The 15,112-nt window shown below is 33.7% G+C and overlaps 1 protein-coding gene across 1 annotated transcript; it reads right to left on the bottom strand.

The window, feature by feature from the left end:
* Window positions 1-7,186: 7,186 nt before the first annotated feature.
* LOC125648964 (uncharacterized) lies at window positions 7,187-9,281 on the bottom strand. The gene is made up of 4 exons (XM_056166954.1): window positions 9,245-9,281; window positions 8,170-8,409; window positions 7,766-7,878; window positions 7,187-7,513 (listed from the first exon to the last, which is right to left on the bottom strand). Coding segments are annotated over exons 1-3 (324 nt in total). The 5' UTR covers window positions 9,246-9,281; the 3' UTR covers window positions 7,187-7,513; window positions 7,766-7,795.
* Window positions 9,282-15,112: the final 5,831 nt, after the last annotated feature.

Raw genomic sequence — 15,112 nt, 5'->3', positions numbered from 1 at the left:
TTTTTGAAAATGCATATTCAATATCATCGTCGCTAACACTACGTCAATGTTTGAGGTAGGATAGGTACTACCAGACTCAGAAACCGTGGCTGGCGACAATTGTTTGTTGGAAGACAGTTAATCGTACAAACGTTTTATGAAATCGAATAAACGCGACTTTTTAAATCGTTTGTACGATTTACTATATCGTTTACAGTACGATTTAAAAAATCATTTGTAGGATTTAGAAAATTGTTTGTACGATTTAAAAAGTCGTTTGTACGATTTAGAAAATCGTTTGTACGATTTAAAAAGACGATTTAAGAAAACTGTCTTCCTATAAACAATTGTTGCATTTTAACATCGTCGCAAACCACAGAATGAAACAAGAACCTGTGGTTTGCGACGATGACATTTTAGATGAATATTACAATTTGGATTGCAAGTTTAAGACAGGAGTTCAAGCTTTCTTTTAACTTCTAAATTCACGTCTTCATCCATATACTATGATTGATATACTATGAGTTGGTTGTACTCTGCGTTAAACGCGACATGTCACCTGCGACCTAAAAATAGTAAAAACGATTTTCTAAATCGTACGAATAATTTTCTTTTTTAGATCGTTTGTACGATTTACTAAATCGCACAAACGAATTTTCTAAATCGTAGAAAAGATTTTCTAAATCGCACAAAGGACTTTTTAAATCTTACAAACGGTTTCCTAAATCGTACAGACGACTTTTCAAATCGTGCAAACGACTTTTTAAATCGTACAAACGATTTTCTATATCGTACAAACGGTTTCCTAAATCGTACAAACGACTTATTTTTATTTTTCTGCTAGATAAATTGGCACGAACACGCCGTAGTCCAAATTTGTAAAGACCATAGAACATGGGCTCTAATTGATAGTAGCCAGATTTCTATTGGAGAAAAGAGATTTGTGTTTTAATAAGACTGCGTACTTGCCATTACGAAGTACGTAATGAATCGTAATGAATTACGAATGATTGTTTTATGTCGTCGGTCAAGCGACACGTGGGGATCACTGTATCTGAGAAACATTTTGTTTATTTGGGGTCATTTTTCAATGTTGAAATATGACCATCACCATTTGACCTAAATTTGGACTGTACGGAAAACCTTTTGTATATTTCGGACATTCTTGTAATGTTGCAATATGACCCCCAACTACCTGATTGAGATATGGACTGCACAGAAAACATTTTGGACATTGAGGACCATTTTTCAGTTTTGAAATTTGATCCTACCAGGAACTATCTCTAAGGGTAATTTTTTAACAAGGGTCAAAATTTCACGTTTCGGAGGGTAGTTAATAAACGGTCTGGGTCAATTATCAACGTTGGAAATTGATCAAACATCCGTTGAAAAATGACCACTGGGATAGTTTTTTCAACGGGGTCACTATTTAATGTTACACCGGCATACTTTTCACGTCGGCGTAAAGCATTGCAGTTCATTCCCTCGTGTATTGTCAAAAATGAAATTTATTTCTTAAACAAATTGAAACAACAGTATAATGAGTATGCATCAATATTCAAACTGTAATGGAGTGATCAACAAAAGATACATTTGATCAGTGAGAGCCACAAACTGAAGGAATTTCTCCAACAGTACAGATGATGAAAAACGACAGAGATGTACTTATTAACCCTGGACTAGTAAAATTCGGCTAAATGTCTTAAAAACAGCTTAGTTGAAGAATGACAGGCGGACAGATACATGGATACTGACAAGGCTGCTCAGAAAAAACAAACCCATGACCAATACTAAACAGGTAAATAGCAAGGAGCAGATCCTGGTAACGTGTGTATCTTTGCCATATTGATTTGCTAATACACTGTCTAGATGTGTTTCCGGGCCTTTACAGTGTAAGACTTTTCTACATGCCTATTTAGAAATTGATGGCACTTCACCTAAAGCTTGTGACGTCTCCACATGAGTACAACATTCTGGAATGGGACGCATAACAACAAACATTATAGACGTCCACCTACCTTTGGCTTGAAGCCCTCAGTCTCTTCTTTATATGAATATAAACTCTCTATTCTAATGAATTTCATTGAATAGGATGCCGGGGGCGACCATAAAGATGGATGAGAAAAAGACCTTTACTTCTTGGCATGATCAACAAATGTTGAGGAGTTTTATCTTAAAATGCAAATAAAATGGCTGTTTCTTTGTAATACCCATGCGCAGTAGGACAGTCTTTTAACTCATGATGAAAAATTTAATTACATGCATCCCCCTGAATGTTATATTTCACATGCAACAAAACTAAGTGTCTGACAATTGTCAAATGCTACCCTCTGGAATTCTTATAGATTTCAAATTTAGAATATGCCTGCGTTTATGAACAACTTTTTTGGCAGGAAAGTAAGCAGACTAAAAATTGATAAAGCAAGCAAGATGGATGCGATTTGTTATGTGGGAGACAATTTTAGCTAGTGATATCTCGCTGAATTTGGTAGACCAGGCGATGACAGTCCAGTGGCAGAAATAACCTCTATCAGTTTACTTTATTCACTCACACCATATTATGGTACATGAGGTACAATATATACAATATTTACAAATAGAATATATTATATGCAAGGTACACGTGAAAAAAGCAGGGAGTTGTTTTCTATACATAAAATGAGTTAAGGAGGACAGGATTGGTCATATATTTTAGATATAAAACTACACAATTTGATAAGTACATTAGGGTCTGAAGTTGACATTAACTCTGAAAATTTGAAAAAGTTAGGTTTGTGACAATATTTTCTACACAGATACTTTCTTCTATAACATTAAAAAAAACGTACATTCAAGGATAAAATGGTATTCGTCAGCTATCTGACCCGTATTACAGATATGACAAATTCTTTCGTCTTTAGGAGTGCCACACCATCTTCCAGTCTCTACTGGGAGTTGGTGATTTGAAGTTCTAAATTTAATAAATACTGTTCGAAGTTTTTTAGGTAAAGTATTTAAGTATTTTTCAAACCCAAATTCACTTTTGAAAATGCCATACTTTTCACCCTTAGATGACTCCCGTATATCACTTTGCCATATCTGTATATACTGATCTTTAAGACGTCGTTCAACAATAATTTTTAACCAGTTTGTATTAAAAAAATGCTTGTTCATTCCATATATTGGAGTGTCCACAAAGATCAAAAATATTTTTAATACAAGATAACCAAGAATTCTTATAACTTTCTCTACAGAATAGATCATGTACATACTTATACAAACTGCACACAATCTTACTATCTGGATTTAAAAATGACCTTCCCCAGTAAGAAATCATTCTTGTATACACTGTTGCATATAAAGGAAAGTGGCCAGTTTCTCCATAGACCATATAATTTGGAGTACTACTTTTTAAGTAGAAAATATATTTTAAAATTTTTAAGTGCATTCGCTCAATAATGTCAAGATTTTCGAACCCCCAAATCTCACAACCATACAAAAGTACAGGTGCAACAACTTTATCGAACAAATGAAGTTGACATTCAACTGATAGATTATATTGTCTAATTTTTCGTATAACCCCATACAATGTACATGGCTTTTTGGGCTTGCTCACATTAATGTGTTTTTGTCTTGTTAAACGATCCTGATCTGGAAAAAATTATACCCAAATATTTGAATTCTGTCACAATTTCAATAACTTTATTATTAAAGTAAAATGTATTATTTGGAGGTCGACCTTTGGAAAAAACCATAATTTTTGTCTTATCGACGTTGACATGTAATTTCCACTGAATACAATATGAATGAAACTCATTAAGAGCATGTTGTAATCCCACTGCAGACTCTGATATAATCACTGTATTTTCGGCATAGAATAAAATAAAAAGTTTTAGATATAGTAGACATTGGTTTTCGTCAGTGTTTGGTATACTTGAATTAATAGAGAGTCCAAGAACGTTTTTACTAGAAAGAAATTCTTCTAAGTCATTGATATAAAGCGAGAACAAAAGAGGAGATAAATTTTCACCCTGACGAACCCCAATCTTACAGTTAAAAAATTCAGACAACTGGCCATTAAAGGATATCATAGACTTAACGTCATCATACATGTTTTTTATATATGTAAAACACTTGCCATCAATACCGTTTTTTAACAATTTATACCACAACCCATTTCTCCAAACAGTGTATGCAGCGTCTATGTTAGACCGAAGTAAGGAAGGAAATAATTGGCGGTCAAAGTAACTATGAAGAAAATTGATCCAAACTTTCGCATGAGATGATACAGGTTATTTTATGTCTTAAAATGCTGAGAAAGGTCACCGCAGCTAATTTTTGCTGTATCATATATAAACATAAGACAGATTAATTGAGTATGAAAAATGTCATTTATTCAAATGACGAACTCGCATGAAATGATACAGGTTATATTTCGTTGTTTGTTTGCCCTATACTGCTATGTAGTGCTTAAAGATCGACTGTATATTTCCTTCAATGTAACCTATAAACGGACTTGAGCTTAGTCAAAGTTGAATTGTCTGTCATATACAAGCAAGTTCCAAACGAACTGCGATTAATCGCCGCATGTTATTAACGAAAATAACATCAGAGGTAGTAAAAGAACCTTTTTGCTTTCAATTTCCCTGCCTAGGAGATTAGTTAGCCTGGTGTTTGCGTTGAGCGGGGGTACGTGTTGGTTTTTTAATGCAAAAAAACTCGTTAAAGTTGTGCTTGCTAAATGGGAAAGGCGGATTTAAGTACATGTATAGAAAACTTGTATTGTCACGCTAGTCCAGTGCACTGAGTTACAGGAGTTATGCAACGGCGAAGGAAATTCTTGGCTGGATGGCCGCTTCGTGTGTATGAATACCTTTAGAGTTTTGAAAGGTTTGCATTTTGCCGCTCTTTCCAGAATGCTTTGTTACTTTAGAAATGTATAGTTGTGTCAAGCCCATTATTGTTAATGATAAAAATTTCAAGCCAATTTTTTTTAATGATCAAGGTTTCAAGTGCATTATCATAAATGATAAAGAATTTGAGCCCATTATTGTTAATGATAAAGAATTCGAGTCAATTATTGTTAATGATAAAGAATTCGAGCCCGTTATTGTTAATGATAAAGAATTCGAGTCCATTATTGTTAATGATAAAGAATTCGAGCCCGTTATTGTTAATGATAAAGAATTCGAGTGCATTATTGTTAATGATAAAGAATTCGAGCCCGTTATTGTTAATGATAAAGAATTCGAGCCCGTTATTGTAAATGATAAAGAATTCGAGCCCATTATTGTTAATGATAAAGAATTCGAGCCCGTTATTGTTAATGATAAAGAATTCGAGCCCATTATTGTTAATGATAAAGAATTCGAGTCAATTATTGTTAATGATAAAGAATTTGAGCCCATTATTGTTAATGATAAAGAATTCGAGCCCGTTATTGTTAATGATAAAGAATTTGAGCCCATTATTGTTAATGATAAAGAATTCGAGCCCATTATTGTTAATGATAAAGAATTCGAGCCCGTTATTGTTAATGATAAAGAATTCGAGTCCGTTATTGTTAATGATAAAGAATTCGAGCCCATTATTGATCATGATAAAAAATTTGAGCCCATTATTGTTAATGATAAAGAATTCGAGCCCGTTATTGTTAATGATAAAGAATTCGAGCCCATTATTGTAAATGATAAAGAATTCGAGCCCGTTATTGTTAAAAACATGATCGACAAGGAACATTTATACAATGTACACTGCACGTTAAAGGGTTCTACATTTGTAATCACTAATAGCAATGTTATTTGCCCTTAGATGATAAATTTAAAAAACCCATCCCTTCAATTCGAAACTTTTAAAATAAGAAACACTTTTCTTTCAACCTGTAATTTGTAATTTAAAAAAATATAAACAAAACAAAGCAAAACTAACAAATAACATTATCATTCTCCATTTGTTTTTGTTTTTAAATGTGACAGATGAGACGGGTACTTTATGACAAATACAGGTAAATGTACTCATCTAGCGCCGGCGGGTCTTCCGCGCCGATAAATGTGGTGCTGTTATTGGACTGACGAGTGTGTATAATCATATCACCTGTATATATTGTTAGTGTATATCTTATTTTCTCCGTACATGTTCAAGCGTCCAGCTCTGGTCAGCGATGAATGCTTCAACTTCCATGTATGACATTGTTATTCAATTTGCCCGCAAAACAATTCTCTGATTTTGTTCTGAATATTGCTACATGTAATATCTACATGTCGCTGTATGGAATGCATATCGCTGTTTATGATCGAGTTGAATGTGACGACTCATTCACTTAGCTAATTATCTATGATTCGCCACTCTCCTTTAGAACTGAACTTTTTTTCAGTAGAAGAGAACTGTGGCGGCACAATGCTTGACTTGGTTAATATTGATACAAAATTATTATTATGCGGTAATGTCAATACCTCTGCAAACTAATATAACTATTTTTTCAGTTGTTCATAAATTTATAGAAGAAACTTGTAGATTCGTTTAATCATTGTACATTTTACCTGTTAATTATTACCATGACATATTGTATTATTTTAGGAGAGGGACTTGTAAGTTGTCAGAACTTGTTCCCAATCCTTTTGATCTCATCAATAAAATATGTTCAAAACAAAACACAATGAAACAATGAATAACAGTTTAGCAATAATACACTACATAAAGTTCAGTTGCAAAGCTTCTAAATCATATAGAGCATTGCAAGAAATTACCACACGGATATGGATATATATATATATATATATATATATATATATATATATATACATATACATATATATATATACAGTGTGTGTGTATGTATATACATGTATATATATACATGTATATATATATATATATATATATATATATATATATATACATATATATACACACACACACTGGATATATATATATATACATACACACACACTGTATATATATATATATATATATATATATATATATATATATATATATATATGTATATATATATATATATATATACATGTATAGCTAAAGCTTTACTAAACGTCTTCGTGTTTCATTTTTATTTTTTACCTATACTTTTACCGATCATTGCGAAAAGTAACTATTATCTATCTATCTATCTATGTATCTATATATATATATATATATATATATATATATATATATATATATATATATATATATATATATAAATATATAAAACAATAATGATATCAACAAATGTATGTTAAGATGGTGTATTTCATTTGACCAACAGTACAGGTAAAACAACTAAAGCATTGTGAATTACGTAGGTAACAGACTGTTTCAAAAATCTTCGTTCACTTGGAATATGCAATCAATCAGTTCTTCGTATTTGTCAAAAATTTGAACTATAATCATATGGCTATTGTCATTGAATTCAACTTATGCACATACATGTATATTCAATTTATATTTATGTTGACCATGAAATAGAACAATCGGACAAATAAAAGATTGGAAGGTTATTTGTGATATACAATAATCTGTTGCGGGTTGTTGACGTTGATTCCCTTTCCAATTCTTTCTGGAAAAAAAATATAATGAAGATATCAGATCCACACATACATTCTCCTAGATGGCACGTTAACATTCCAGATCTGAGTATGTTATCAAAATCAATATTGAAAAGAAAAATATTGCATTCTACTTCTGTATCTTATAATATACTAAGTAAATTTCTACATTTTACAATACCTCATTGTTCGGTTCATTGAGTAATCATAGGAGACTTTAAATATCAGTAATTGCCAATGAAAACGTGGCAATACACACTTACTGCTAGATTCCGTCCTTAGATGATCTGCTTCTAGTCCAGAGACCCCAAAACTACTTCGTTACTGGAAGTCAGAGAAGCAATCATCAATGGCGCGAAAACGCCCAGCAGTACGACTGAGGAAAGAAATGGAGCAAAATTAAAGCAAATATTTACAGGTATATATATTCTCTCTTTTGACATTGTAAGCTGAACAATGGTGGCACATGCAATCATAGTCTCTTTAGATACATGACTTTCACGTACGTCAAACCGCTTCTTACTTTTTTCTCTCAAGGCGCATGAACCCTGTTTTTCTGTGACACGGATACTTTTAAGAATCCGCGAACAGCAATGTATTATAGTGAGGATTTTAGTATTTTCTCAACTTTCAAATTACATCGGAATAGCATATTTAAGATTCTTACGTATGAGAAGCAGCGGGAGAACGGAGCCGGTGTCAGATCCATAGAACAGGTTTCCACTTCCTCCCTGTCCAACGGCAACTAATGGTTGCTGAACATACCGTAACTGGGCATAAGCGGGTTTGTAGTACTGGTATTGGTAATGAGGGTATACAAATTGACCACTGTTGTACCCCTGACCATAGCCTCCGGCATAGACACAGGCAACAACGCCCAAGAGAATCAAAGAAAGTACAGCCTTCACTGAAAAATACAGCGATTGTTATATTTATACATATTCTACATCTCCAGCGTTATTGTACAAAATCCAACAATACTGAACAAAGCTAATGCTTTTGTACAAAATTTAGCGCTATTGTACAAAATCCAACAATACTGAACAAAGCTAATGCTTTTGTACAAAATTTAGCGCTATTGTACAAACTCTAGCGGACCTGTGTTAGCGTTATAGCAGTTTTGTGTGCTACATGTATACATATTTGTACTTCAAAGGACTGGTTCGTTGTTTCTGATTGGATATAAATATTTTTCATTTTTGATGTTAAACATTAAAAATGTAACTCATCTAAAGTTGACAACCAAAATTTGGACCTTCTTAATGTAAGGATAAGAGCAATATATTAAGCCTTAACTCTGTGTTTAAAACGGTCAAAAAACGTAACGAAATACAACGTAAATTTCCAAAAATCATGACGTCAAACGACTCGGTGCAAGTTTTTACGCAGTTTGATGGGGATTTTTGATGTCATTATCATTAGATTGTAACGGAATGCTACATATCAACAGAAAGAGGAGAAATTCCTCTAAAACATTTAAAAAGTGAAAAGGTGATATTTTTCACTTAAGGGTGGTTTTTGCTTGACGGTAATATGGTTCTATATTCAATGTTAGGTCTTTTCATGATCCTGGGGCCTGAACACAAATAGTTTAACAGAAATTCCTTCTTATACATGTATTCATGTTGAGAATTATATACCTATGCTATTTTTATCGTTTAATGTTTTATAAGGAAAAAAATTATATATCATATTAATTATCATCTTCCTCCACCAGTAAACAATGAAAAAAGACATCTTACTTTCTTCGCCTTTTGCTGAAGATAAAGGGAAAATTCCTTAATGAACGGGCGAGAATGTATGATTGCTTATATAGTTATCAATCTGACTCTCCCACTGGAAGAGGTTGACCTATGAAACCAATCCTTTACCTTGTTACCTCCGTTATTGTAGAATAGACCCAATGGCAGTTGTAAGTACTATGTAAACGACTTTGGGCAACTTTTGATCATGGAAGAAAAATGTCACGTACGACTACAATTAATTCTAACTATTGGCTCGTGGCTAATGATAGACTCTACGTTCGCTATGTTTTACACAGCGTATTTTCATTCATAACTGATCATGCTTATGTCATATTTGGATGGGGACCAATCAGGCTCTGTATGGTTTGTGGGGAGTCTGGTTTCCCTGTTGTTTATTTGTAATGAGTGTATGTCATATAGAGAAACGAACCATATGATATATGGGTGAACACAAAGAAAATGTTATATAATTCTTATATCATTTCAAAATATCTTCACCTTCCATGCAGAGCATGCACAAATTGTATTTTCTTCAGCATTTGTCTTGGGATCATCGAGTAGGGTTTTCAAGTGACTCTTCAAGAAACATCGGAGTTTGTATCGGATGATAAATTCGCAAGAAGTACCCTATCAAACAATATCATACTCACCCGTGATATGAGATTCTTTAAAGGTTTTTGAAATAATATATCACTTTTAGCATTATATTTGTTTTTGAAAATTACATTATGATAAGTTGGGATACATTATTAATATCCGTGGATATCTTTATAACATCCTTACCCCAGTGCCAGGACTTCCTGTATATTGGATGCATATACATTGTAGTACTATGAATAATACTCGTCGTAAATGTATATATGCATATATCTTAAAATCATAACCTGTAAATGTTCTATTTTTGTTTATCACAATAATTTCAATTAATTATACAGCAGTTAAAAAAAAAACGTTTGAAGGAATTCAACAATGTATGATTTATGATATTTTTGTACAAGTAAGATCAATAACATATTTTTTTAATGAAAGTACTTCGTTTGCCTAGCGGTTCATTAACAGCTTGAGGGCCGGTCTCATCATGCAGAGAGGCTGTCGCCTTGTGATTAATAAGTACATATATTTCCTGTTACAAATATAATTGTATAATTAATAATCATGTACATATACAGGTAGTTAAGTAGAGGTAAAATTTATCTTTATTATCATTAGACTCCGATGAAGCGTGTTACAAAACATCCATAATGTTTCGTTTCGTTTCGAGCAAACCGTTTATCGTTCCGTGCAAATCGTTCATTGTTCCGCGCAAACTGTTTCGTACAAGAATCGTTAAATCCGTAAATAATCAAGCCTTGCACATATAAACGTGCAGACCGTTCAAGTCACGCCCTTAGAAACTTAGAGACCGTGCAAAACGTGTAAACCGTCAAAGTGTTTCGTTTCGTGCAAACCGTTCATCGTTCCGTGCAAATCGTTCACTGTTCCGTGCAAACCGTTTCGTGCAAGAATCGTTCCATACATGATTAAGCCACACCCATAGCAACGCTCAAATCGCGCCCTTAAAAACTTACAGGTCGTGCAAAACTTGCAAAGCGTTGTTTCATTCCGCGCAAACTGTTTCATGCAGAAATCGTTCCGTACATTATCAAGCCATGTCCATAGAAACGTGCTTGCCATTCAAACCACGCCCTTACAAAGTTACAGACCGTGCAGATGGACATTATTGGGAATTTAAAGTAATTATTTCAAAAAAATTCTAAGACGGACTTTCAACTGTTGAAATCTGCAAATGACCGAAACAAAAAACTTATTTTAAAACCACCAAGCAGAACAAAATCCGATACATTCACGAGTAGCCCTCAAAGCAATTTTAACATCCTTGGTAGTCCCCCAGCAAGTGCTGAGACATATAGAATATCACACTCTAACGTTGATCTCGAATGACCGAAAGATTCTTCAATCATGTATGCGAGCATATCTAACGTATGATTTTAATTAGATTGTTGTATTTGCATCAACTTTAAAACATAAAGAAAAATTGATTCATTTTTGAGAGACAAAAATTATAAACACCTCCTTCGGCCCCCGCCGATTTTTTCACCTTCCGTGCGAAAGTTAATTTCGTATACTCGGATTAGCTGACCTCTATTGTGATTTTAAAAAAAGAAAAAAAAACAACAAAAAACTTGGAACTTTATATTAGAGCCTACGGGCTCGGGCCGAGATCAACTCTTGGGGCCAATCCCAGGTCCGCTTACTGTAGTTAGTCATCATTTCTTTTATTTATTCATTAATATATTTGATTTATTTCTCAATCTATTTCATTCAAAATTTGATTGTTTCGTTTTGTTATTATTGTTGCTTCTTATCCAAGGTGACAGGTTCTTATCGAAAGGCTAGTACGATGTCTAAATGCACCCCCCCCCCCCCCCCCCACCGGAGAATATGTTTCAGTCTTGCATGACGAAAAGTTTTTAAAATCATTGTATCTGTTGTCATATATGTATATAAAATTTAACACCTGTCTTTGAGAAAAGGCTTGGAAAATATAAATTTCACATGCATTTTAACGACACTCAGATTGAATGTACAAGTATTGCGAAACAGAAGCGACCATTTCATTTTCAGTTTAAATAAATTTACACAATTTAATAGAGCAATGAATCAATAAAGTTGAATAATTAATATTGCATGACGTACGGTATCATTTTTGCAGCTTTTTGTTTTTATCCCAACGTGTTAGTAAGTAAGTAAGTAATTTTTATTTAAAGTCGGAACTATATACAGGTAACAATAAACACGAGCTAAGAGCTCTTTAACCGACTATATAGCATTAAAAAAACCACAAAGCACTAATGATATATAATTGCATGCATAGACATAAAAACAGAAATTTGAAATAAAACAGGACACATACATGTATACAGACATCACAAGTCATGCATATATATACACAGAGACTAGCTATATTAAGATGCACACGCAGCACTGAAAACAGTTTGCAACACAAACATAAAAATATGGATATATACATAGACTAAATAAATATGCACACCTAAGTGACAGAGCGGAGTAAAAATAATACAGTTAAAATTTGTACATGTAAGCTTAGAAGCATAGTTAGAAGTTAGATAAAAACTTTAAGATTTAGGCAGGAGAGTCTGGAATCTGCATGAGCTTCATTTATAATTTAATTCCCCACACCAATTTTGAATATAATTTGAGAATTTCATATTTCTTTTAGCTGATAAGTACAAATGTTTACCGCATCGTACATGAGCAATCATTTCTTTCTCAACACTTTTTAATATCAAGAATATATTATATTGAAATTATATTGAAATGTTTTCGTTTTTAAACTAACCCAAGGAAGAGCCAAATAGAAAAAAACAACAACAAAAAACACCCCCCCCCCCCCAAAAAAAAATCAAAGTGTACAGGCTATGCCTACTATTTCGTGGATACCATTCACAAAACGCGTCATCCTCTCACTAGAGGGGAGGGTGCGTTACGCAAGCTTCTCTTACAGTGCGAGTAGCGCACGGAACTCTGGGTAGAGAATGAAAACGTGCAAGCCACGCCTACAAATTGGTCAGGATTTCATGGAAGCGCTCTGTGCAAAACGTTCAGTACAAGTAGTTCAAGGGTCTATGTACTACGGCTCAGAAATACACAGCCAATTGTTTTCCTATATACATGTAGCTACGAATTAGGTCACTGTTACGTCATGGCATTATTTTTTGCAGATGAAAAAGGTGATATGGTAGGGGTATTCTATAGATTTTGAAAAAAAAAATTGAAGTATTTAGTTTGATGTTAACGGATTATATCAATTGCCTTGAATAAAGTTCAAGAAAAACTAGTCTGTGCATCATCATGTTTACACGTGTATCGCTCTCGGAATGCATTGTTCTCTCACCAGAGGGCGCGTTACGCAAACTTCACTTACACCTCTGTCAACGCTTGGAATCACGTGACAATATAATCACATGATATAAACCTTTACCTTTAAAAGTTCTGGCAACAGGTGATACGTACATTTGGCTCTTGTCAATGTCCACTGGCACATTGATAAGTACATATTTACCATTTAGCTGTTTGTTTCTTATTCCACAAAATTTATTGTATTTTGACAGCCTTTCTTACTTTTGATTCCAAGTTTACATTTATATCTCCACCACGTGTATGTCCTACATTCATACGCATATTACGAAGTAGTTCCAAATCTAGGACCAGAAAACAGCGATTTTAAAGAATTTACAGTAAGCATCAATTTAACTGCACCAAAAGCATTTCATAATATGACTAGATATTTAGTCGAAACCATAAATGCTGGATATTAGAAGCTTTTACAATGATTTCTGTAAAAAGCCGTTGACAAAGGTATAGTGCGAGTAGCGCACGGAACTCTGGGTAGAGAATGCTCGGAATGGAGGTGATTGGTTTATGCTGAATGACAAATGTTCTTCAGTCATTGATGAATTTGTTTTACAACATATATTGATTGATATTTACGATTTTAGAATTGAATTATCAGTCATCAACTTACTGAATATTCTATTCTAAATTTATCAAAACACCCGCCATGATACCACTCTTGGAGAACAGAAAGAATATCATTCCCCCACGATCTCTCTTTACAGTGTATACTGAGAAGAAAGAGAGATAAAGAGAAAAATATTTCTTGCCGCAGTATGTTTATCTCCGGGTGATTGAGTTATGTAGCCGAACATTTTTAGCCTCAATTTGTCACACTAATTATGCTTATTTTCTCTGTCGTTCGGACCACGGACATATTCACATGGGGAAAAAGGAAGGAGGCTACAATCTTCCCTGACCAATAAAATGGAGAGATTACTCGCTGTTAATCCATTTTCACATGTTCTCTGTCCCGGGTTTGAATTATGTTTATCTCTGTAGGTGGTTGGGAAAAAAAAGAAGCAAAAATTTCGAAGTCGGAAAATTAGGAAACACGTATTTTTACGACAGCGTAATCTTGCTATTCCAATCTAGTAGAAAATTTAAGATAGTGAATCGTTTATACGACTTATAATTAGTAAATCGTTTCTGCGATATAAGCAAGTAAGCAATTACCTTCAAAGTGATTAAAACTGGATATTACCATTAATATGAAATATCATTTGGAAATAGCGAACTTAATACGTAAACAATAAATGTATCATACTACATTGAAGTAATATATCTAATAAAAGTTCCCTCCTATACCCACATGCTAAAGGTATTGCGATATGTGAAAAACAGTACTAGTTTGACCTAAAATGATGAACTAGAACGAATATGGATGAACTTTCTTTAAAGACTAAAACCATTCCGATACATTAAGTTTTTTCTTTTGTAAGCTTAAAATGATCCTTTCAATGTTACAGATAATATGAATAATAGTTCGCAGTAAAGGCCTCATGTGCTATTAATACGAAGAGGAATAAGTGAAGTAAGCATCAGTAATTTGCACGTGATTTTCATTCCGGGTATATTTGAATGTAACTTCATGGATACATGTATATTTTTACAATGACGTATTTCGCGGTGTTCTTTTCTTGACTTAGGAATTTGCATAATTTGAAACATCCGTATTTTAGAATAGTTTTATGAGCTTTGAGAATTTAGAAAATTCGTTAGCAATATTACGTATGCCATAGGCGTAGCTTAGGTTCGAATATTACCGAGGCAGGGGGTCTGGGGGGGGGGGGGGGGGGGGGGGCGTAGCCCCCCAGAAGCTATCGACATTTTAACAACGTAAAAGGTGTTTTTTTGTTGTTGTTTTTTTTTTACCGAGGCAGCTGCCTCGGTTGCCTCAATGGAAGCTACGCCACTGTATGCTGGTTAGGATATTTGTTTAAACATGCT

This window comes from Ostrea edulis, chromosome 5, assembly GCF_947568905.1.
Source record: "Ostrea edulis chromosome 5, xbOstEdul1.1, whole genome shotgun sequence".
NCBI lineage: Eukaryota > Metazoa > Mollusca > Bivalvia > Ostreida > Ostreidae > Ostrea > Ostrea edulis.
Note: the sequence above shows the minus strand (reverse complement) of the source record. Positions and strands in the feature narration are given on the sequence as shown.

Excerpts from the sequence above, each read along its gene's own strand:
- LOC125648964 (XM_056166954.1), bottom strand. Across the intron at positions 7,879-8,169 it reads TCTCCCGCTGCTTCTCATAC|TCGTACTGCTGGGCGTTTTC; the intron begins GTAAGAATCTTA and ends TTCTTTCCTCAG.